This window comes from Aplosporella prunicola, assembly GCF_010093885.1.
Source record: "Aplosporella prunicola CBS 121167 unplaced genomic scaffold K452scaffold_14, whole genome shotgun sequence".
Taxonomy (NCBI): domain Eukaryota; kingdom Fungi; phylum Ascomycota; class Dothideomycetes; order Botryosphaeriales; family Aplosporellaceae; genus Aplosporella; species Aplosporella prunicola.
Window position 1 is genome coordinate 496671 of NW_022983542.1, and position 20114 is coordinate 516784.

At 55.6% G+C, this 20114-nt stretch overlaps 8 protein-coding genes across 8 annotated transcripts; 3 read left to right on the top strand and 5 right to left on the bottom strand.

Annotated features, from left to right (window-relative positions):
- The first annotated feature begins 13 nt into the window (after nucleotides 1-13).
- K452DRAFT_251253 (glycoside hydrolase family 51 protein) lies at nucleotides 14-2319 on the top strand. Its single transcript, XM_033538206.1, has 4 exons — nucleotides 14-235; nucleotides 313-507; nucleotides 948-1164; nucleotides 1221-2319. Exons 1-4 carry the CDS (start codon nucleotides 129-131, stop codon nucleotides 2220-2222), a joined length of 1521 nt encoding a protein of 506 aa, XP_033397078.1. The 5' UTR covers nucleotides 14-128; the 3' UTR covers nucleotides 2223-2319.
- Nucleotides 2320-3092: 773 nt separating this feature from the next.
- K452DRAFT_229057 (uncharacterized protein) lies at nucleotides 3093-5354 on the bottom strand (the record flags this gene model as incomplete). Its single annotated transcript, XM_033537013.1, has 2 exons — nucleotides 3093-4363; nucleotides 4517-5354. 2 exons carry the CDS (start codon nucleotides 5352-5354, stop codon nucleotides 3093-3095), a joined length of 2109 nt encoding a protein of 702 aa, XP_033397079.1.
- Nucleotides 5355-6562: 1208 nt separating this feature from the next.
- On the bottom strand, nucleotides 6563-9383 carry K452DRAFT_38505 (uncharacterized protein). Its single transcript, XM_033546597.1, has 3 exons — nucleotides 9147-9383; nucleotides 9003-9087; nucleotides 6563-8944 (listed from the first exon to the last, which is right to left on the bottom strand). Exons 1-3 carry the CDS (start codon nucleotides 9151-9153, stop codon nucleotides 6727-6729), a joined length of 2310 nt encoding a protein of 769 aa, XP_033397080.1. The 5' UTR covers nucleotides 9154-9383; the 3' UTR covers nucleotides 6563-6726.
- Nucleotides 9384-9614: 231 nt separating this feature from the next.
- On the bottom strand, nucleotides 9615-11460 carry K452DRAFT_228707 (uncharacterized protein; the record flags this gene model as incomplete). The annotated part of the gene is made up of 4 exons (XM_033536981.1): nucleotides 9615-10113; nucleotides 10171-10497; nucleotides 10550-11247; nucleotides 11308-11460. The coding sequence occupies 4 exons, from the start codon at nucleotides 11458-11460 to the stop codon at nucleotides 9615-9617; spliced, it is 1677 nt and encodes a 558-aa protein (XP_033397081.1).
- A 2226-nt stretch (nucleotides 11461-13686) lies between these two features.
- Nucleotides 13687-15911, top strand: K452DRAFT_351491 (uncharacterized protein). Its single transcript, XM_033545720.1, has 3 exons — nucleotides 13687-14038; nucleotides 14198-14811; nucleotides 14868-15911. Exons 1-3 carry the CDS (start codon nucleotides 13776-13778, stop codon nucleotides 15554-15556), a joined length of 1566 nt encoding a protein of 521 aa, XP_033397082.1. The 5' UTR covers nucleotides 13687-13775; the 3' UTR covers nucleotides 15557-15911.
- Nucleotides 15912-16131: 220 nt separating this feature from the next.
- K452DRAFT_351492 (uncharacterized protein) lies at nucleotides 16132-17419 on the top strand (the record flags this gene model as incomplete). The annotated part of the gene is made up of 3 exons (XM_033545721.1): nucleotides 16132-16166; nucleotides 16418-16538; nucleotides 16667-17419. The coding sequence occupies 3 exons, from the start codon at nucleotides 16132-16134 to the stop codon at nucleotides 17027-17029; spliced, it is 519 nt and encodes a 172-aa protein (XP_033397083.1). The 3' UTR covers nucleotides 17030-17419.
- A 240-nt stretch (nucleotides 17420-17659) lies between these two features.
- Nucleotides 17660-18227, bottom strand: K452DRAFT_298751 (uncharacterized protein; the record flags this gene model as incomplete). Its single annotated transcript, XM_033542147.1, has 3 exons — nucleotides 17660-17913; nucleotides 17980-18041; nucleotides 18166-18227. The coding sequence occupies 3 exons, from the start codon at nucleotides 18225-18227 to the stop codon at nucleotides 17660-17662; spliced, it is 378 nt and encodes a 125-aa protein (XP_033397084.1).
- A 357-nt stretch (nucleotides 18228-18584) lies between these two features.
- On the bottom strand, nucleotides 18585-19886 carry K452DRAFT_327071 (uncharacterized protein; the record flags this gene model as incomplete). Its single annotated transcript, XM_033544887.1, has 5 exons — nucleotides 18585-18609; nucleotides 18669-18823; nucleotides 18879-19047; nucleotides 19103-19725; nucleotides 19800-19886. The coding sequence occupies 5 exons, from the start codon at nucleotides 19884-19886 to the stop codon at nucleotides 18585-18587; spliced, it is 1059 nt and encodes a 352-aa protein (XP_033397085.1).
- Nucleotides 19887-20114: the final 228 nt, after the last annotated feature.

Consider the following 20114-nt stretch of genomic DNA (forward strand, 5'->3'; position numbering starts at 1 on the left):
CTGCACCCCGTCAATGTCACTCTGGCCCACACTCACGACCTCATCATGTGCTGCGTAGAGGCAGCCTTTAGGCGGCGCAGCTGCCACCAGAGCCGCAACAGCAGCATCATCCATCGCTCCACCCCATCATGACCACTTTCACCAACATCTCCGACACCGACACGCCCGTCATCTCCATCAACCCGGCTCACCGAGTCGCCAAGATCAACGACAATGTCTACGGCGGCTTTGCCGAGTAAGCAAGCACCCCGGCACGTGTCGTCGTGTCCAATGCCCAACCGCCCCATTGACTGACTGATGCCCGCCCTCCAGGCACATGGGCCGCTGCATTTACGGCGGCATCTACGACCCCGGCAACCCGTTGTCGGATGAAAACGGCTTCCGCAAGGACGTGATCGAGGCGTTCAAGGAGCTCAACTGCCCCGTCGTCCGCTATCCCGGCGGCAATTTTGTCGCCACCTATCACTGGCTGGACGGTGTTGGTCCCAAGGACCAGCGCCCGCCTAGGTGAGTCAAGCTTTTCATATATTTTCCGTCGCCTTGTGGGTGGTGGTGGTGGTGGTGGCTGCCCTGCCGCGTTCTGCGTCTTACCCACGCGGCGCTTGCGTCTCGGTCTGCTGCTCCCGGATCTGCTACATGCAGCTGCCCTTGCGATGGTCGCCTTCCCTGCGCTCTAGGTCCGTCGCGCTGGGTCTGGATGCCTTTTATGCATTCCCCGGAAACGCCCCGGGCTGCTGGATTCGTCAGGTGTGTGCAGGGCGCTCTCCGTCCCTGGTAACAGGGGCTCGTGATCGTCGGTGCTGATGGCTCACATCTTTATCGGTTGATTATTTGCTGTTTCTGAGATCGGCTCTGGTTTTATCCAATGCTTCTAATAGCATTGTCCTACAGCAAGCGATCTGTAATTCACTTTGATAATTTGATAGGTGCTGACCTGTGATTCGTAGACCAGAACTGGCCTGGATTGGCGTGGAGAGCAACGAATTCGGCACCGACGAGTTCCTGAAGTGGTGCGAAGTCGTGGGCACCGAGCCCTACTTCGCCCTGAACTTCGGCACTGGCACGCTCGACGAAGCTCTCGCGTGGGTCGAGTACTGCAACTCGTCCAAGAACACGTACTACGCGAACCTGCGGCGCAAGAACGGCCGCGAGGAGCCCTACAATGTGCGTACTCATTGAGCCTCTTCACCTACTTTCCATCACCCTCTAACGCAACACAGGTCAAGTACTGGGCCCTGGGCAACGAGATGTGGGGCCCCTGGCAAGTCGGGCAAATGACCAAAGAAGACTACGCCAAAAAGGCGTACCAGTGGGCCAAGGCGCTGAAGCTGCTCGACCCAAGCATCCAGCTGATCCTGTGCGGCCAAGACGGCACCAGCAGCTGGGACGCGTACGTGCTGAAAGAGTGCGTCAAGTGGGACGTGCACGGGCTCGGGGGCAGCACGACGGCGAGCCTGATCGCCATGCACAGCATCCACATCTACACGGCCAGCGCGGCGCACCTAGCCAACGCGACGGCGCCGCGCAGCGCCGAGCGCGCCATCGAAGTCACGGCCGCGCTCATCGACCTCGCCCGCATCGAGAACAATGTCCCGCCGTCGGTGCCCGCGCCCTCCATCTGCTTCGACGAGTGGAACGTCTGGGACCCGGTGCGCGCGCCCGGCGAGGCCGGCGCAGAGGAAAAGTACACGCTGTCGGACGCGCTGGCGGTGGCGGCGTGGCTGAATGTGTTTGTGCGGCAGGCGCGGCGCGTGGGCATGGCCAACGTCGCGCAGAGCGTCAACGTCATCTCGCCGCTCATGACGACCAAGACGGGCCTCGTCAAGCAGACGACCTGGTGGCCGCTGCTGCTGTTCAGCCGGTTCATGCGCGGCCACACCGTCGCGGCGCATGTGGCGTGCGGCGAGTACGAGGGCGAGACGGCGCCCAGGTGGATGCGCGGCACGGTTGCTACGCCCTGGCTGGATGTCAGTGCGGCGGTGGGCGAGGATGGCTGGGTCACCCTGGCTGTGGTGAACGTGCATGCGGAGAGGGCGTTTGAGACGGATGTGCAGGGCGTTAAGGAGGGCGTGGTTAAGGTATACACGGTTGAGGGGCCGGGCGTGGATGCTGTGAATGTGGAGGGGAAGGAGGAGGTTGGTGTTAGGGAGAGCGAGTGGGATGGGCGGGGCAAGTTTACGTTCCCCAAGGCTAGTGTGACGTTGTTGAGGTGGAAGGCTTGACGGGGGTGTTGCTATTGCTGCACAGGTGGTGGGCGATTCGATTGGATGGATGTGTAGAGGTTGTGTAGAATTGACTAGAATTCACTTATGACTTGGGTGTGCTGAGATTGTTTACATGTCGATTGCACAGTGAGGAAAGTTAAGAAGTGAAGTAGACCGACCGTAGAAGGCAGCACGGGATAAACAGGCAATCAAAAAGTATAAAAAGTACAGAATAAAACAAAAAGATAAGCTATCAGAGACCGTCCAACCCGGATAATACTTACTTATAGAAGATCAAAGTCTCTAACTTGTATGGTATAACGTAGTATGGGAATCCAACCACTAGTAGCCGAGTCTTTTAGTTGTATTTAATTTGTTGAAGAGGTCATTCGCTATAAGTAACGTTGAATCTGTGAGATTAATGGTGAACTTTATAAAGGTGTCTTATGATTGGGGACGGGAGGAACATCTAACGCCGTTCTTTATTGTACTAGCATTTCAATTCGAACATGAAAGCAAGCCTAAAGTGCGAGGTTGGTTAGTCAGGGATTCGAACTTGGGAGCTGGACTATTTGGGTTAGTGAACGGTCTCTGATAGCTTAAAGGTAGCAAGCAGTCCGAGCGACGAGTACGCCACCCAGCTATTGTGATAGTGAGAGAGACTGGCTGAACGGATCATATACTGCAGGCTCTGAAGCCGGTTTCAGTTAGCACGATGTCGTGCGTGACTCTATACTGCCTATAGACACTTTCCAGGCCAGCCAGCTGTGCCGATTATGTCTACCTAGTGGACGTTCCGCCAGCGGAGTCCCAGCCCAACGCCAACTCCGCACACATCCATCATCCGCCCACTGCGCTGCGCTAGCACACTGCTTGCCTACCTACCTACTACCTAATGACGAGCTGGCCCTCCTTCTCGCAGCCATGCAGCTCCTCGAGAATGTCGCTCCCGCCCAAGCCACCAAGCCCACACCCCCTCCTGCGCTCCTCGCTCCACACCTCATGGAACTTGATGCTAGCGTCGCTCGTGGCAACGACGACGCAGCCCTCGACTTGCGTGCGGCTCCACCACGCGCCGCCCTCGCCCTTTGTGCGCCCGTTGTTCGGCCCGCCGGGGTACGGCACGGCGTAGAGGGCGCGGTGCTCGTCGGGCCAGGGGATGGCGACGAGTTGCTCGCAGGCCGGCCAGCTGAACACCGCGATGCGGAACGCGTGCTCGGGCTGGGCGAAGCCAAACGTCGCGCAGATCTCGCGCCGTGTCGTTGACCAGATCAGCGATGTGACTTGCGCGCTGCAGTCGATCGTCGCGAGACATGCCCCTGATATCGTGTGGTAGAAGTGGATGCAGCGGTCGTTGGAGCCGCCGCCGATGGCGAGGAGGCCGCGCTGCCACGGGCAGAAGGCAATGGCCTTTACGGCAGCGTTGAGCGTGAAGCGGTGTTTTGCGTTAGTGACGTCGAGGGAGGGGATTGGACCTTGGCCTGGCGTTACCGTGTAGCCATAGGAGCCGTCCGGGTTCTGATGTGTGGTAATAGGGTATTGCTGCGGGAGAAGCGATATCACGCGTTTGGTTTCGAAGAGACAACAGTGATTGTCGTTTCCTCCGGTAGCAAAGAACTCGCTCTGCAGAGACCAGACTATGCCGCAGATCTGCTGGGTGTGCACTGAAAGCTTGCAAAGGATTGTCATAGCACCCTGCCAATCAAAGAGGTCCCGAGTGGTCGCATCCGGCCATTCGACAGAATAGAAGTATATATGTCCAAGCTCGTCGCCGATTAGCAATTGTTCAGTGTTTACCATGATGGAAGAGTCTCTTATCGAAGGTCTCTTGGCAGTATTGGGACTGAAGGACAAACACGAGACGGGGCTAGGTTGGCTTGAGTTGAATCGAGGTTCTTGCTCAAAGACGCTCCATAGCGCGACACCTCCGTCTGCGCGACCAATGGCTAATATGGCCTGGCCGCCTTGCGTCGAAGAGAAGGATACAGACGTCACGTGTGCTGCGTATGGGATGTTGAGACTCTCCGGCGTCCCAACTCCTTGCGTCTCTGACCAGAGATAGACGTTACCTGCGAGACCTACAGCTAGGCATTTTGCTGTGTACGAGTAAGCGAGAAGCGAACAGTAGTAGTCATCTCTGAGCGCAGGTGCATCAAGGACTGTGCAAGGCATTAGCATAGAGCATTGACCCGAAGAAGCAAACATATCTGAAAGGAATAGTAGGGACAGGCCTCTTCTCTCGAAGCGATTTCCGGGGCCCTGACGTTGCATTAGCAAGCCGTATAGCAAAACGCTTCGTAGAGAAAATCCACTTGTTGTTGTATCATCCTTGACCCACTCATTGTCTATCCAAGTAGGACCTGTGGGACTGCTTTTCTCATGTCTTCCACTGACTGATGCTCTCGGAGGAGAGGACCAATCTCCAAAGGAACCAAGAACTCGATTAGATGGATCGATATTCATAGCAAAAGCCAAGCGGTTTTCATGAGCCACTTGCTCGCTGGTGGCATCTGACTGCGTCAAGAACATTGAGGTGTACAATGGTGCATTTGTACCACTGCTGAGCATACTACCTCGGCCATTGGGGACACCAGGGACACTGTCAGCAACAATTGCGGAGCCCCCTACATTCCAGACAGCCCCATTACTGACTTGGCGCGCAGCATGCCGCAGTGCTAATGGACTATCATTCGACTGTTGACCCGTTGTGTTGTTTGAGTCTGTGTGTGAGCTTCGGAGAGTTTGCAGCGATTCGTGAACTCTATTGTGATTGCGGGGGACACGACGGCTGAAAGGATCCGAAGCAGGATGACGACGGCGAGTCATTCTCTCCATAGGGGTCAGAGTACCCGGATGTGCACTCAGGCGGAGGCTCTCTCTAGAGCTCGTGGGGGATTTTCGTGGCAGAACGAACCTGTCGAACTTTTTACTTGCGATACGTGAGCGAGCGAGAGCGCCTGTGCTGACTGGTCTTTGGCTAGGTCTCAAACGCAAGTCACGGCGTCTGAGGCTAAGCGGTGGAAGTGCGCTGAGATTGCGCCGTTGTTCGGGGAAAGGAAAAGGGTCTATAGCAGGACATGCCGGAACGAGAGGAGTTGGCGTGCCAAAATCTAGTTTTTGGGGACTAGGGAATGTCGAGTTTGATGGCATTGTAAGATCCACGGACATCGCGTCCGGAGATGAACAGTTGCGCGGTTCACTGTCTATGTCCATAGCTTCATCTGGGAGTGACATGCCTGCTCTTCCTTTGGATGATTCTGCATCACTCAGACGCAGTTTTGCAAGTCTTCTGGCCAAAGACGAACGTGAGGAAGTTGGCGAGCGATCAGCTCCCGATTCCTCGTCCACACCGTCGATCTGCATGGGTGAGGGGGGTGGAGTAACCTCATTGTGTCTCCCAAATGACAAGCAAGGTCCATTAGGGATTGGAAATGTTTGACGTCTTAGTGGAGATCTCTTCTGAATGTTTGGCCGAGAGGCCGGAGCGGGTGGAATACCGAGAGAACCTGGAGAATAAGGACTTAAAGTTGCCGCAAGGGGTGTTCCCGGTGGCGTCAAGACCAATGGCTTCCGAGGTTCTAAATCAACAGGAGGGTAGATATCTGGACTCTCTGAATCTTCTTGGTGGGGTTGAAGGCTGGGCTCGACCTCTGCATCATGACGCAGTGGTTTATCCCACTTCTGGGGTGATCCATGGGCTCTTATGAACCAGCCGCCAAGACGACCCAGCGCTGCACGAAAAGAATGATGAGATTTTCGGGAAGCATCCAAAGGGCATAGTAGCGGAATCTTGTCGAGTCGCCGGACAGGTGTGACGACAGGGAATGATCCTTGAGTGGTCGGGCGACTTCTCAGGTCACTGAGAAGCTGCGGAGGCAAAGACTTCGAAGGATCCATGTCGATTGGATTGGCTAAACTTTGTTTGTAAAGAGAAATTGAGTATAGGCGATTTGTGTAGATGGCGGAAAGAAAGTCAAGACGTCCTGGTGCCTTGATGCCTTGAACAAACAGACAGCCGGGTAGAATAACGATAAAGGAGCCGGAATGAACCGGTGGCTGGTAGTACAGCATGCACAGTAGAAATTGGGGAGTGGCGGTGCTTGAGGGCGAAGAAGACGTTGCAAGGTGGAGGGGTGCGTAGGTGTGGAGGAGCTGCAGCGGCCGCGATTCGTCGGCGAGGGATGTGCTTGACATGGAAGCCGCAACCAACGTGCATCGCGTTCAACTGTTCTGACGGAAACGGCCTACAGAAGCATAGGCATCGAGCCATCCCGATGACCAAATATTGCAGGTACATGAAACCCAAAACGCACTCCCTACGGCTCACTCCATAGATATATCTACTGTATATATCCCGCGCATATGTAGTCATCATATACCTCACAAGAACGCGTGAGTCATAACCCCATCTACCCATCCCCTCCCTCAGACCCATCCTATCCTACTCCGACTCCGCCCCCACCCCTACTCCCCAAAAACGAAAAATAACAGCTCCAACTCCAACCCCCTCCCCCCTCAAAAATCACGGCGTACCAGGCCCATACTCAACATCAGGATCGCGCATCAACGCCCCCGTCAGCCCCCTCATCCGCCGCCCCACCAAATCGTCCTCACTAGCCAAACTAACCAGGCTACGTCGCCGGCCGCGCGCGTCCCTGTCGCCCCTGCGCCCTCCACCGCCATATCCACCACCACCATTCGCATGCGCGTACAAGCCCTTGCTCCGTCCGCGCACACCCTCGAGCTCCGGACCCCGCGCCCGCGCTGCGCCGCGCCGCGACCCCGCCAGCGTCATCTCCAGCGGACGGTCCTCGTCGCCGGAGCTCTCGAGCGTGCGCGTGCGGCGATGGTGGCGCGAGGAGCGCTTCGCCGCGAACGCGGCGGCGTAGCCATTGGCGTCGGCGCTGGTGGGGCCGCTGCCGCCGTCTGTTGATGCTGCTGTAGTGGTGGTGATGATAGGGAAGGGGGATGACGAGAAGGCAGCAGCGTCTGCGTCGGCCTGCTCGAAAATATCGCGCATCCAGCGCGCGCACTTGGCGATGTAGTCCCAGCCCTCGGGGAAGACACTGACGAACTGCAGGAAGCCGTGCGAGATGCCCGGCACGAGGACAACGTCGACGTGGTCGGCGGCGCGGAAGGCGCGCGCGTCAGCTTTGGCTAGCAGGCCCAGCTCGCGGCGCTCGCGCCAGGCTGCCATCTTGGCTTGTCGTATGCGCCCGGCGAAGATGACCGTGTCGTCGACGAGCGGATCGCGTTCGCCTGTCAGGAAGTGCGTTTTTGGGAACTGCGCGAGCAGGGACTCCGGAGCTAGTAGGGGCGAGAGGAGGAAGTCGGTGCTGAAGTCTGGGCGGTTGTGCGGGCCGATGTAGAGGATGATCATGGCGCGCATGAGTTCGGGTGTGAGGATGCGGTCGTTGAAGTAGGATATCATGGAAGACATGGCGAGTCGTGTCTTGAGGGTTGTGGGCTTGGTGGTCGTGGGAAGGCCACTCTCTGGGTTTGCGGATTGGAGAGAATCGTGGTTGACGCCCGTGTGGGCAGCGGAGAGGTGGATGGCAGTGGAGGGAGATTTGACGAAATGTTCATCAGTGATGGTGCTGGCGGAAGCAGTGTCAAGGCGAGGACGAGGCGTGTCCTCGTCCGTGACTGCTTCTTCGTCCCCTTCGTCGTCGGACTGTATCGGCGTGTTAGGGGCAAGATGCCTATAATCATCGCTCTTTCGCCGCAATATCCCTTCGTTAGTCTTGCGCGTTTTCCGGTCCCGAATGAGCGCCATCTGCTCGTCCGTCATCCAATTGCCAATGTTCATATCGAGCGCTGGATATATCAAGACCATGCCTTCGGGAGGAGGCAAGTGTTGCTCGCCGTGCCAGCGACGCGAATCGGTACTGCCGCTCTGAAGTACCATAAGAACCATGCCGACTGCAAGGTTGCCGCCAGCACTGTCTCCGGATACTACCACCTTGGGGACTTCCTCGCCCGAAAGACCAACACAACGGCCTCGACTGGCCATGATCATGTGATAGACGTCATAACACTCATTGAGTGCGTACGGGTAGGGATACTCGGGCGCTTTCTTGTAATCAAGGCTCAGCACCGGCAATCCTGTCTTTCCAGCCCAGCCCAGCAGTTTATCATCATGGTTCCGCGGGTTCATGGCGACAAAGCCGCCTCCTGGAATGTCGAGGACCAGATTATTGTACTTTTTCAGAGCAGACAGCGGCCCGTCAAAGTACAGCCACGCCTCCACTGGCTCCTTGTATGAGGACTCCGGTGGTCTCGGTATGCGTATGGCCCGCGGAGGGTAGCGGGTAAGCCGAGGACGCATAAGATTCGTCACCAACGCGATGTACGGCGAGGTTCCCTTATCCCAGCTGACCCTCAGGTGGTCCACCGTCACCGTCGATCTGACCTTGCGCACCTTCTCATCGGCTTGCTCAGCGCATATGAGGTAGTATACGGTAAAAATGATGGAGCACAAATCCCGGGCCCATTTCCTCTTGATTGGCATGGCCGACCAGAAGCCTGCATCCAGCGCCGTTGTGACCCATGTTGCGCGGAAATATGATCGCGTGTATAGATTTGCCAGCGGCTCAGGGCACTCGAGCCCAACGAGCTTGCCGAAGTTGCGCGAGAGGTAGAGCCATAGCAGGGTGATGACGAGGGTTTGCCAGGCAGTCAGGCGTTTCGAGAGTAGTGCTGAGATGCGTCGTAAGATGGGCGGGCCGTGTCGGTTACCTCTTCGAAAGCGTTAGCACAGCATGCGACCTTTTCCGACCGAATGAAGTCCACACGCACCTGTACAGGTATGCCGACCAGAAGCAGACGACAGCAAGGACCTGGATCTTGCGGAACTTGACCGAGGGTCGTCCTAGGACGTGATCTATGGGTGCCATTAGTCTAGAGAAAACAATGCAGTTTTTCCAGCCAGTGAATTCATACCAATCATGATGAGAGTCTCACGACGCTCGCATGTGAAGGAGTAAGCTGCGAATGAAGGTCAAGGAGGATGGAGAAGGAGCGGGTGAAGTGGGAAAACAAGGGGGAGGAGTGAGAAGAAGCAAAAGAGTCGGTCAGACTTGTCGGCCATGGTGTAATAATGGTGAAGCTGGGGCGTTCGTTCGTACGGAGGTCAAAGGGCTCGTGAGCATGTTGTCTGGCATGTGAAAGACGCCGCGGCTCCGCAATTCGTTAGCGCCGCCCCGTCAACCCCCGCTGACGTTCCCCGTGGGGCCACGCGCCAACAGCCAACACCGACAACCGACCGCTTTCATCTGATCAACAACATATTACAAAATATCTACCTACCTCCTAATAGTTATCATACGTATGTACCTACCACTGGAAGAATATCTCCCTAGCCTCACTCTCACAACGTCAGCCAGCCATAGATAGACCATACTCACCCCCTCATCCCTGCTTCACCCCCGCATCATCAGCCGCACCCTGCCTCTGCTTCTCCCCACGGGCCTCGTCCCGTACAAGCACGCCCTCGCCAGCCACAACGCCCTCCGTCTCCACAAGCGGCCCGGTATACCACTTTCGTCCACCAGCATACCAATACGCCGCCGCGGCCGCGAAGATGCCCACAAGATAAACAACCGCCCAGTTCATATTCTGGGGCGTGACTGGGCGCTCCGTCGGGCAGAGGAAGATGACCGAGACGAACAGCGTCCACAGGCATGCCCACACGTTGACCCACCACGACAGCTTGCCCATGTGCCACGGCCCGGGCCGGAACTGCCCAAACACCAGCTTGCACGCGATCGGGATGATGTAGGACCAGTCGAGCGCAATGGCGCAGACGTTGAAGACACCCAAAATCGCCGTGTACGAGCCCAGTCCGATCAGGTTGATGGCGATGCACCAGAAGACGGAGAACCAGACAGCGTATATCGGCGTGCCAGACCTGGCGTGTCGGATTAGCTTGTGTTCGAGCTGATTTATGGTCGAAATAGCTGCTCACCTTTTATCAATCCTAGTCCAAAGATTGGAGCCGGGGACGAGGCGGTCGCGCGAGAAGGCGAAGACGGTGCGCGCGAGGGCCTGGGTCGCCGTAAAGCAGACGAACTGCAGGATGATGAATGCGCAGATGGTGTAGAACACTCCACCACTCTTTCCAAGCGAGTTGTAGAAGATCTGGGCAACGGGCTGTTCAATGGGAGAGTTGAGAATATTTGAAACGTCTCCCATACAGAAAGCCAGGACGATATTATAGAGAAATCCGCCCAGGTAGGTGAAGAGCATGGCACCAGAAATAGCCCAAGGAGCTTTGACCTCGGGCTCGTTTATTCTGCAAACTCGGTCAGCATGGGGTTCTACAAATACATAGTAAAGGGACTTACTCCTCCGTGATGTGTGCCGTAGCGTCGTAGTCGGTCATAGTCCAAGAAACCGACAGGAAACCGAACATCCATGACCATCCAATCGGGGTCCATCCGGATGAGTTTTGGACGTCAGTGAAGACGTAATCCGCATCGTGACGAAGAGAGGGTTTAGTCTTTGCAAGGAGCGCAATACAGCAGGAGACCAATATCAATATATGGAAGATCACATATGTCTTAGTCATTCGCTCCAACCAGTGAGTCGAGAGAGAGTTGACAAGGCCGCAAAGGACAGTTAGAGCAGCCATAACGCCGACAGTATCGCCGGTCGAAGCGGTCCATTTGAAATCGGTGGCCATACTGACTGCTGCTAGGAGCAACTGAGCGGAGCCATACTCTGAGGAAGCAACTCCGGCGACTTGGCCGAGCAAGTTGACCCAGCCGTCCACCCAGGAGATGGAGGCGATCCATTCCTTAGGAGCGAGGCGGGAGACGGTGTAGTAGAGGCCACCGCAGGTTGGATAGGCGGAAACCAGTTCGGCAACCGAGCAGGCGATGCACATACACCCAGCGCCGGAAATTAGCCAGCACCATACGGCGGCGGAAGAACCTCCGGCGGTAATGGGGAAGGAAAAAGTGGTTGCGACTGTCGCAAACAAGCCGCTAATACTGACGGCGAAAGAAAAGGTCGAAAGATAACCAAATTCTCGTTTGAAGACCTGCGCAAATGATTAGTTGCCATGCATGCAAAGTTACACAAGGACGAGAAATGGTCTGACAGGCTTGTAGCCAAACTGCTCAGCCAGAGCTTTGTCAGCTTCGTTCAGTTCATCAATAGTGATGATAGATCTTTTGCGGCCATGAGAGTTTGCAGGAGATTCAACGTCGGCAATGTTGCGCGCGCGTAGATTGGCGGCTCTTTCGCTAGCCATCGCGGCTATCTCGTTGAATCGGTTGTCGCTTTGGGCTCGGGCGGGTTTGGTGCGTTTGGGATTTCGGTGCTTTGGCTGTTATCGAATTTACCTCCACTTGCGCAGACGGACAACCCGCTTGAAGCAGGAGTAGTAGATGTGGTCCTGGTCACACTTCACCACAGGCTGCATGTGAGCTTTGTCGGAAAGAATATTTTCGGAGCCGATTTGAACCTGTTGCTTAACGATGGAAAAATTGAAGTAGTAGAAAAGTTTCCAGGAGTGCGCAACCGGGCTTCTTTAAGTAGATTGGACTGGCGTGCGCCCATGGTAAGCATAGAAGCCACGCTTGACGGTACCTGATTACTATGGCATTGGTCCTTGGCTCAACTTAGCCGGAGTGGATACTTTTTCTGTGCTTTTTACCTAGCACGATTTGCGGCTGACCAGAGTGCTTATCGGCCTAGTACAAAACGCCCTCGCGTCAAGCGGGCGATCAGTTTTGCTCATCGTCCAACCATGATCTGAGGGTTCGTGTGGGCTTGACTTGCTCATCCCTGACTGTCAGTGCATAGTGATGAGCCGCGACGCCGTCCAGACCTATCGTGCCACTGCCTGCAGAAAACACTGCACCGAATACTGCACCTTACAGGACAAATCTGGGTGTCGCAAGAGTGAAGCCGTCCGAGTGGTTAGGCCCCACGTGCAAGAGAGGGCCAGTAGGCGCATAGAGTCTTGGCCGCCGATAAGCCTTAGCTAAAGCGGTGATGGCCCAGGATTCCTGTTCGGCAAACGGCGGATAAGTTTTCCTAATTCCAGGGTTATCGATCTCGCGTTAACCCGGGTATTGAGTCCAGACTCTAGCTGCCGAAGTCTTAATATTGAAACTGGAAATTAGGCCCACCAACGAGCCGTCCTACTACGGTGGCGATTGACTGAATGTCATCCGGTTCACGTAAAGGGGATTTTAGCACGTGGGGCTCCGCCTGCGGGCTTGTACGCCGTGAGGACGCTCCGGGGCTGGCTGAATCGTTTTTTGCGCGTTTCCAGGTCATACAAGCCTTGAACCTGTTTAGAGGCGCATCCCAGTTCTGAGATTCCTTAGCCCATTCCAATCAACAAAGATAACTGGTGATATCCTGCAGATTCTTGTACGAGATGACTAGTGATGGGAAACCTACTCGTCTGCATCCGTTGTAGCATATGTGGTCTCTTCGCGCTAGCGGAGCACTACCGGTGCACGGTCTATCCTTCACTTTCAGCGTGCTGTAGCGAATAGAGAGCGCAGAATATCGCATGCCTCGGGTAATGCATGCCTGGAGGATGCTGTCATTATAGCTCCATCGCGTCGGTATTCACCGTCCAAGGATCGCAATGGATGTCGTCAAATTGTTGGCTGATGTTGAGACAGGACCAGAACTTTCGAGAAACATGAGGCAATACGTCGGATGAAGCTCACTGACTTCGAAGAAGAACTCGAGTTGTGTGTTGTTTCGCTCTGCAATAAGTTTGTTTTCGACTTGACCCGTTTGTCTTGGTTGATTGCCTTCGCTGTTCTGCCTGGCTGGGAAGGAAGACGATATGCCATGTTGACAAGTAACATGTTCCATAAGAGTGCCTCTAAATGAGACAAAAACGGCCATGAGAAGGATTCAGACCATTGTCTTCTAATTCCATCTTTTCTGTGGTTTTCCGCCGAATCTTTGACAAGCCGAGGGATCCGAAGCATCCGTTTCTCGTCAGTTTTGGCAATTGGAAGGCATTCGACTGAACTGGGAGCAGTTGACGAGGCAATTCCTCGGATGCCGTCATTGGAGCGAAAGGAGATTGGACTTTGGGGTTTGAAAGCTGGAGACCCGGTTCGGCTCGGCTCGTGTGGGGAAGGGCTCTGTGCTTGCCCGAAAACACTCACAAACTGTTCCTTAAAGGGCTGTCAATGCCGTATAATGAACCTGTCAACATCCGCTTAATGACGTTGCTAACGTGCAATTGAATTTCATCTATTCTAATCTTTGACCTCAGCTTCTGAGTCAATGTTTTGATAGGTGTCCAATTATCAGCGAAAAAGAAAGGAACGCTTAGCCCAATCGGATCGCACGAGATTCTTATGAGGTAACAACTTGAACCCTGCTCACGCTGTCCCGAGTGACAGGTACCAGGATGCAGAGCCCCCAGTCGGCTTCGGCATACCCTCGAGCCCGCCGTCGGCGTCCCGTGGACCCCCGCCGATCATGCGACGACCTGCAACAACAACATCTCGCCTCAGATCTGCCACTGATCGCGTGTATTCTCGCAAAAACACCCGGACTCGTGAAAGCGCTCTTACGAAAACAGACATGTCTCTGGCTGCGGGGAGGTTCTACTCGGCCACTCGCCGTCAGGCATGCGGAACCTGGCTCAGGCCATATTCAGCGGCTCTTACCAGCAAGCCGATTCTACAGTCAGCTTTGCGCAGGAGCTTCGTTTACTCGGCGAGATGCAACTCGCACACGCTGGATATGTCCGACAAGGACTTGGCCAAATTGAAGGTCAATCAGGCTCGCCTGATGGAGGACCTTCACCACACTTGCTCTTTCGGAACCGGAGAGCGTTGGGGAAAGTAAGCTACATTTACGTTCATATCAATCGTTAGCTCGGATCTTTACTTTCTAGGAGCGAACTTTCAAGATAAATTTTGTGGATGTTTACTATCACACCAATGAGGTCTAAGCTTGTTTATCGTATATCCCTCTATCAAATACTGATATCCCCTCTGCAGACAGTCCACAGAAACAGGCATGCACCGTCTGTCCCTCACAGACGACGATAAGCAAGCCCGAGACTGGTTTGTCGCCACAACGAAAGCCCTAGGCTGTCACGTAACCGTAGACGCCGTAGGCAACATCTTCGCCGTGCGCCCAGGACGCCGCGAAGGCCCACCAACGTTCACCGGTTCACACTTAGACACACAACCCACAGGCGGCCGATACGATGGGATCCTCGGCATTATTTCCGGAGTTGAGATGCTCAAGGTGCTCAGTGACAGTTGGGTAGAGACGGAGTTCCCAGTAGGAGTGGTAAACTGGACGAACGAGGAAGGCGCCCGCTTCCCCAACTCCATGATGGCGTCGGGCGTGTGGGCCGGCACAATCCCACTCGACAGCGCCCACAACCTGCAGGAAGTGGGCGGGGGCACCGCAACCGTGAAGTCTGAGCTCGAGCGCATCGGCTACCTGGGCCAGACGCCAGCGAGCTATGAAGCGACGCCCATGGCCGCGCACTTCGAGCTGCACATTGAGCAAGGCCCGGTTCTCGAGGCCGAGAAGACGCGAATCGGGGTGGTCGAGGGCGTGCAAGCATATAGATGGTTTACCGTCGACGTGGGGGGAAGAGGTAAGCCAACGCGCTCCCATCCCATGCACATTTCCCATACTGAACACCCACACCAGACTGCCACACAGGCACCACGCCCTTCAAAGCGCGTTCCGACGCCCTCCTCACAGCCAGCAAGCTCATTCTGCACTCCCACCGCCTTGCAACCGCACACTCCGCTCTCGCTAGCACCGGCATTCTGACTCTGACCCCGGGCAGCACAAACACAGTGCCGAACCACGTGCGCTTCAGCTTGGACATTCGTTCTCCGTCTGACGACACGCTCGACGCGCTCGAAGCTGCGCTGAAAGCCGACTTCGCAGCCATCGCGGAGGGGCGCCCCACGCCACTGCGCAAGGGCGTCAAAGGCGTCAAGGAGGGCCTCGGCAGCGTCCTCGACGTCAACGACGGCTGCACGAAAGGCAAACCTTGTGATGTTACTTGGCGCACCGATAGTGTTTCCCCCGCTATTCGCTTCCATGAGGACACTATCCAGTGCGTGCGCGATGCTGCTGCCGCCGCTGGCCTCGCTACCCGTGACTTGACGTCTGGCGCTGGCCATGATAGCGTGTATACGTCGCGGCGCTGCCCTACGAGCATGATTTTCATCCCTTGCCGTGAGGGTATCAGTCACAATCCGACTGAGTACGCGACCCCGGAGGATTGCGCTGCCGGTGCGCAGGTCCTACTAAGCAGTGTTTTGGCTTATGACCGGTTGAGGTCCAAGAGACGGGTTACGTGGGCCCAAGAAGAGAGACACGTTTGACGGGATGTTGGTGTGTAAGGGGGTTATCTCCGAAAGACCGGTCCCTTCCCTTCCATGTAGGATTGGCGATCCTGCACGAATCCTTAGTCGAACCACGGGAGAACGCGGATTGGTTCCTCGGGCGGGCATCCCAGGAGCAGATCTGTGGGCTTCCCCTGGCTAATGAGCAACAATTGTCCGCGGTTCAAAGTGGTTGCAGCCAGAACATGGGGTAATCTTAATGAGAGCAGACACATTGACGAATATGAAATTGTCGAAGCAGTAGACGTGTCAATTATTTTGCAGTTTGCCGTGAAGTTTTCGGGTACAATCGATCCAATCCAGGTTTCCTCCCAATGCCGATAGCACCTGTGCTTTCCCTTTGCGCCGTACCGGTGAACAAATGAAAAAGATAACTACAAACCTCAGTATTGTCTTAGTTTACGACTGCAGCTAGGACCGGCTCATCGTCGTCATCGTCGTCGCTCGTATCCCAGTCAAATAATGCCTTTCGAACAGTAGCAGGTTTCGATGTGCTTGGAACCGATTTTGTTGCATCTTGCACGTTGTCGCTACGCTTCAAAGAAGAAGCCGGCATGTCGCTCTATTTCATCGAGGTCGTCATGGTAAGGTGATGGAATGAAAGCGTGAAGGTGAGGTCGTTTGGGGAGGCATGCCGGTTGAACGTCGGCCGGCGTCGCTTGCAGTTTTTCCGACGCCCACTCTGATTTCGGCGCCCGAGGAATTCGAGATACTCTTGCTGACCGACGACGAGCCCACCGACACGACAAACCCTCCGGAAGACTAACACACACAGTCGCCATCATGTACGAGCCCCTGATGCGCCCGATGCAGGAAATGCAAATGCTGACTCCGCCACAGGCTTATCCCCAAGGCCGACCGCAAGAAGATCCACGAGTACCTCTTCCGTGAGGGTGTCCTCGTCGCGAAGAAGGACTTCAACCTCCCCAAGCACGGTGACATTGACACCAAGAACCTCTACGTACGTTAGCACCCGACGCTCGCCGCGTAAGATCGCTCCGAGAAATGCGCTCGATGGACTTTTGCGAAAGAAACGAGCGAGAAAGAGGGGTTTTTGTATGAATGCGCCGCTTACACGCCGCTCCACAGGTCGTCAAGGCTTGCCAGTCCCTCACCTCCCGCGGCTACCTCAAGACCCAGTTCTCGTGGCAGTACTACTACTACACGCTGACCCCCGAGGGTCTCGACTACCTGCGCGAGTGGCTGCACCTGCCCGCTGAGATTGTGCCCCAGACGCACATCAAGCAGCAGCGCTCGCACGCTCCCCCCCGCGGCATGCTCGACGGCGAGCGCCGTGGCGGTGGCCGTGGTGGCCCCCGCGGCGACCGCGACTCCTACCGCCGCCGCGATGCCGGCGAGAAGGAGGGCGGCGCCCCCGGCGAGTTCCAGCCCCAGTTCCGCGGCGGCTTCGGCCGTGGCCGCGCCCCCGTTGCCGGCAACGCCCCCCAGTAAATGCGTCGCTAGCTGCCGGGCTGCTGGCTTGAGAGGGCTGGTTTGTTGGTTGCAGCGTCGTTTCCGTCGTGGGCGTCTCGGGTCGGATCTTCAAGGCTTGGGATGTATTTCGAAGACAATTCTTCTTGCATGATAAACACAAAATGGATGGGTTGGGTCGGACGGTAGCGTGTCTCGATCGAGTGACAGAAATTGCCGGGGTCGCATAGGTCGAAGGGGGCAGATGACACTGCAAACTAAGTCACATCTGTGAAATAGCGAATACAGATGTCTGGCATCTCCTGAGTACTTTGGGCTTGCGGGCTGTGTGAAGATGCCTCCCTCGCCATGCGTCACATGCTCGCTTTCATGCTAATAGGAGCAGCAATACCCACTTATTGATCATTCTCCAATACTACTGCGGCTGTGTGAGTAGAAGTGTTATTTATACCCCATGATGAATGATGCAGCTCCCTAAGTACAGGTTAATACCCAAATAGACCCAGAGCACACACTCCCAGCCAAACAAGCAACAATGAAGTCACCACCCTTAAACCCACAATCCCAATCAATCAATCAAAACAATTCATTCATTCCCTAAAGTCATAACAGTCATGCAACCCCCAACTTCCTAACCCCCTCACAAACCACCTAAGCACCCACATCCCTCGCCATCTCATTCTGGCTATCATAGCCCTGCTCCCGTCGACTCTGCTTCGCCTCCGCCGAGTGCGGCGTATCCGCGCCGGGCCCGCCCTCATTGTGGCCCGGCCCCGTCTGCCCGCCCATCCCGTCCTCCGACATCGCCTGCCCGTAGCGGATCTTGTCGGCGGGCGTCAGGTTCGTCGTCGTCGTCTTGTTGGCGCCGGCGGGCTGCGCGAAGGGCGACGCTGTTTTGTCGGCGCCTGGTGGTGCGGTTAGCTTGCTTGCGCTGCGTGTGTGTGTGTGTGTGTGCTGGGAGGGAGACGTACTGCCGCCGAAGAGTCCGGCTTGCTTTGCGGGCGGGTCCACGAACGTGTGCACGGATTCGTATCTGTGGTGGAAGTGTTAGTGTCTGTGTCTGGGTGGTTCGTCTTGGTGGTGGCGGTGTCGTCAATTGAGCTCTTGTACTGCCCGTTTGCAGAGAGAGCGCGGAGCTTGGTAAGAAGGAGACTTACTGCGTGTTCTCTCCGCCAGGCTCGGTGTTCATGAGACCGGTGTTGTTGTTGTCTGAAGACATGGTGGTTTTGAAGAAATCAGTGATGTTGAAGGTTCAAGGCAGTTACTTGGAATGCAAGTTTTGGTCGGTGAGGTGTAATTGCTTTTGTTCGTGTAGTAGGAATGTGTATGAGAAGGCAGAGACGCATGCGCGGGGGCGGGGGTTGAAGAGCACATGTCGATTCTGCTTCCGCGGCAATGACGTATGACGTCGACATGGGCGGGTCCCACTTCGATCATCACGACTCCCGCGAATCCTGTCGTCCACGCGTGTCAGACCCTAGCTAATCCCGCTAAAAACTCCATTGGAACGCCAATTTAGCCCCGTTGCTGTCTTTCAGCTCCTACGCCGCTAACGTAATCCGGCCTGCCAGGAAACTTAGAAATCGATGCCCATGAGATGGCTATTGTTGTGAGTTAGCAGAATTCCAGAGTAGATCAAACACTTGGATGAGCGGCATACCTTTCGTAGAGGCGCATGTACTTCGCTACAAAGGCTTCAAGGTGGAAAATCACCTTGCTTCCCATCTTTATCCTGTGCTCATAGAAGGCGCTCCACTTGATAACGTCTGCCTTCAGTTCATCATCAGATAGCGGTATCAGCTTGAACGTGAGGGTCTGCAAGTAAATCAGCGATCCGAACCTAGTCGCTTATACATAGCTCTCTCCCTACCTTGAGGATAGTCGTAGGCGGAATACAGTGCGTGAGCAGATCGTAGAGCTTTGCGCGCACCTGCATGATGCGTGCGGGTGATCTCTCCTCCACGATCTCCTTTGCGATCTGCGCAATCAGCGCCTCCCAGTCGGGAGGTGGTATAGGGGTGTTCTCGGTGACGTTCTCGCTGCTTGCTGTTAGCAAAAGCCCATCATGCCGCAATATTCGTAGTAAACACCAACTTTTGTGCATGTACCGCCTCGAACATCAACAATGCCCTCCTCAAGTTCCTCCTGCTATCCCTAGCGATCTTCTTGTTCAAGCCCTCAATCTCCTTCCATCCCTCCTTTTTGCATACACTCCTCAATGCCTTGCAAATGTCCTCTTCCGTCGGCGCTGCAACGCGCACCAGCAACGTACGACTCCGAATCGGAGCGATGATGTTACTCGTGCTCTCCGCCAACAAGATCAGCCTCAGATTCGGGCTGTATTTCTCCATTGTCCTGCGCAGTGCCGCCTGGGCATCGCGCGTCAAGTGGTCCGCCTCATTGATGACGACGACCTTGAAGCGCTGCTTGGCGCCGACGTCAACCTGTTGTGTCTGCGCTACCTCTTTCAGCAGGTCTTGCACCACTACCCGGTCATAGTTGCCAACATCGCTCGGTGTGATTTCCAGGTGGTAGTTCGAGGCCACGATGTTGAATTCGAGCTTGCGGTTCGATGTCGTTTGGAAGACGCGCGAGTCGATCTTGATTTTCTCCACACCAGGTCCGTACAGCTCTTTCAGCGTCGCGACGATGCGGGTTTTCTTGCCTGCTCCGGAGGGCCCGTATACTAGGAGATGCGGGAAGTCACCGCTTTGTGCCTGGTGTATTTCGTGTCAGCTGCTAGCTCTGAATGACGCTCGGGGGCTCTAGGCTGCAGATTCGGAGCACTTACGAGAGAGCGCAGGCGTGCTGAGAGGTCCTCATGGTAGCTCAGAGCATCAAGAGAGCGAGGCCGGTGCTTGTCTACGAGCAATGCCATGTTGTGAGTTGTGGCGTCGGTGTAGCTGCCTGCACGGTTCGATGATCGTGGTAGAAGACGCGACGCGCGCAGAGTCGCGTAAATTGGCTTGGCGTCTGCCCAAGGCAATTTGGCTCGCTTCAAGACCGAGTGAAACGTTGACATAAATACGGGTACTTCGTGAGCTATCAAACGCACCTAGAATGCAAAACCGTAGCTAGATGGAAAAGTCATCTATAAGTAGTATCT

Excerpts from the sequence above, each read along its gene's own strand:
- K452DRAFT_351491 (XM_033545720.1), top strand. The coding sequence starts at position 13,776 with ATGTCTCTGGCTGCGGGGAGGTTCTACTCGGCCACTCGCCGTCAGGCA. Across the intron at positions 14,039-14,197 it reads ACCGGAGAGCGTTGGGGAAA|ACAGTCCACAGAAACAGGCA; the intron begins GTAAGCTACATT and ends TCCCCTCTGCAG. Across the intron at positions 14,812-14,867 it reads CGTCGACGTGGGGGGAAGAG|ACTGCCACACAGGCACCACG; the intron begins GTAAGCCAACGC and ends CACCCACACCAG.
- K452DRAFT_38505 (XM_033546597.1), bottom strand. Across the intron at positions 8,945-9,002 it reads TGGTCGGCATACCTGTACAG|AGGTAACCGACACGGCCCGC; the intron begins GTGCGTGTGGAC and ends ACGCTTTCGAAG.
- K452DRAFT_251253 (XM_033538206.1), top strand. The coding sequence starts at position 129 with ATGACCACTTTCACCAACATCTCCGACACCGACACGCCCGTCATCTCC. Across the intron at positions 508-947 it reads AAGGACCAGCGCCCGCCTAG|ACCAGAACTGGCCTGGATTG; the intron begins GTGAGTCAAGCT and ends TGTGATTCGTAG. Across the intron at positions 1,165-1,220 it reads GCCGCGAGGAGCCCTACAAT|GTCAAGTACTGGGCCCTGGG; the intron begins GTGCGTACTCAT and ends AACGCAACACAG.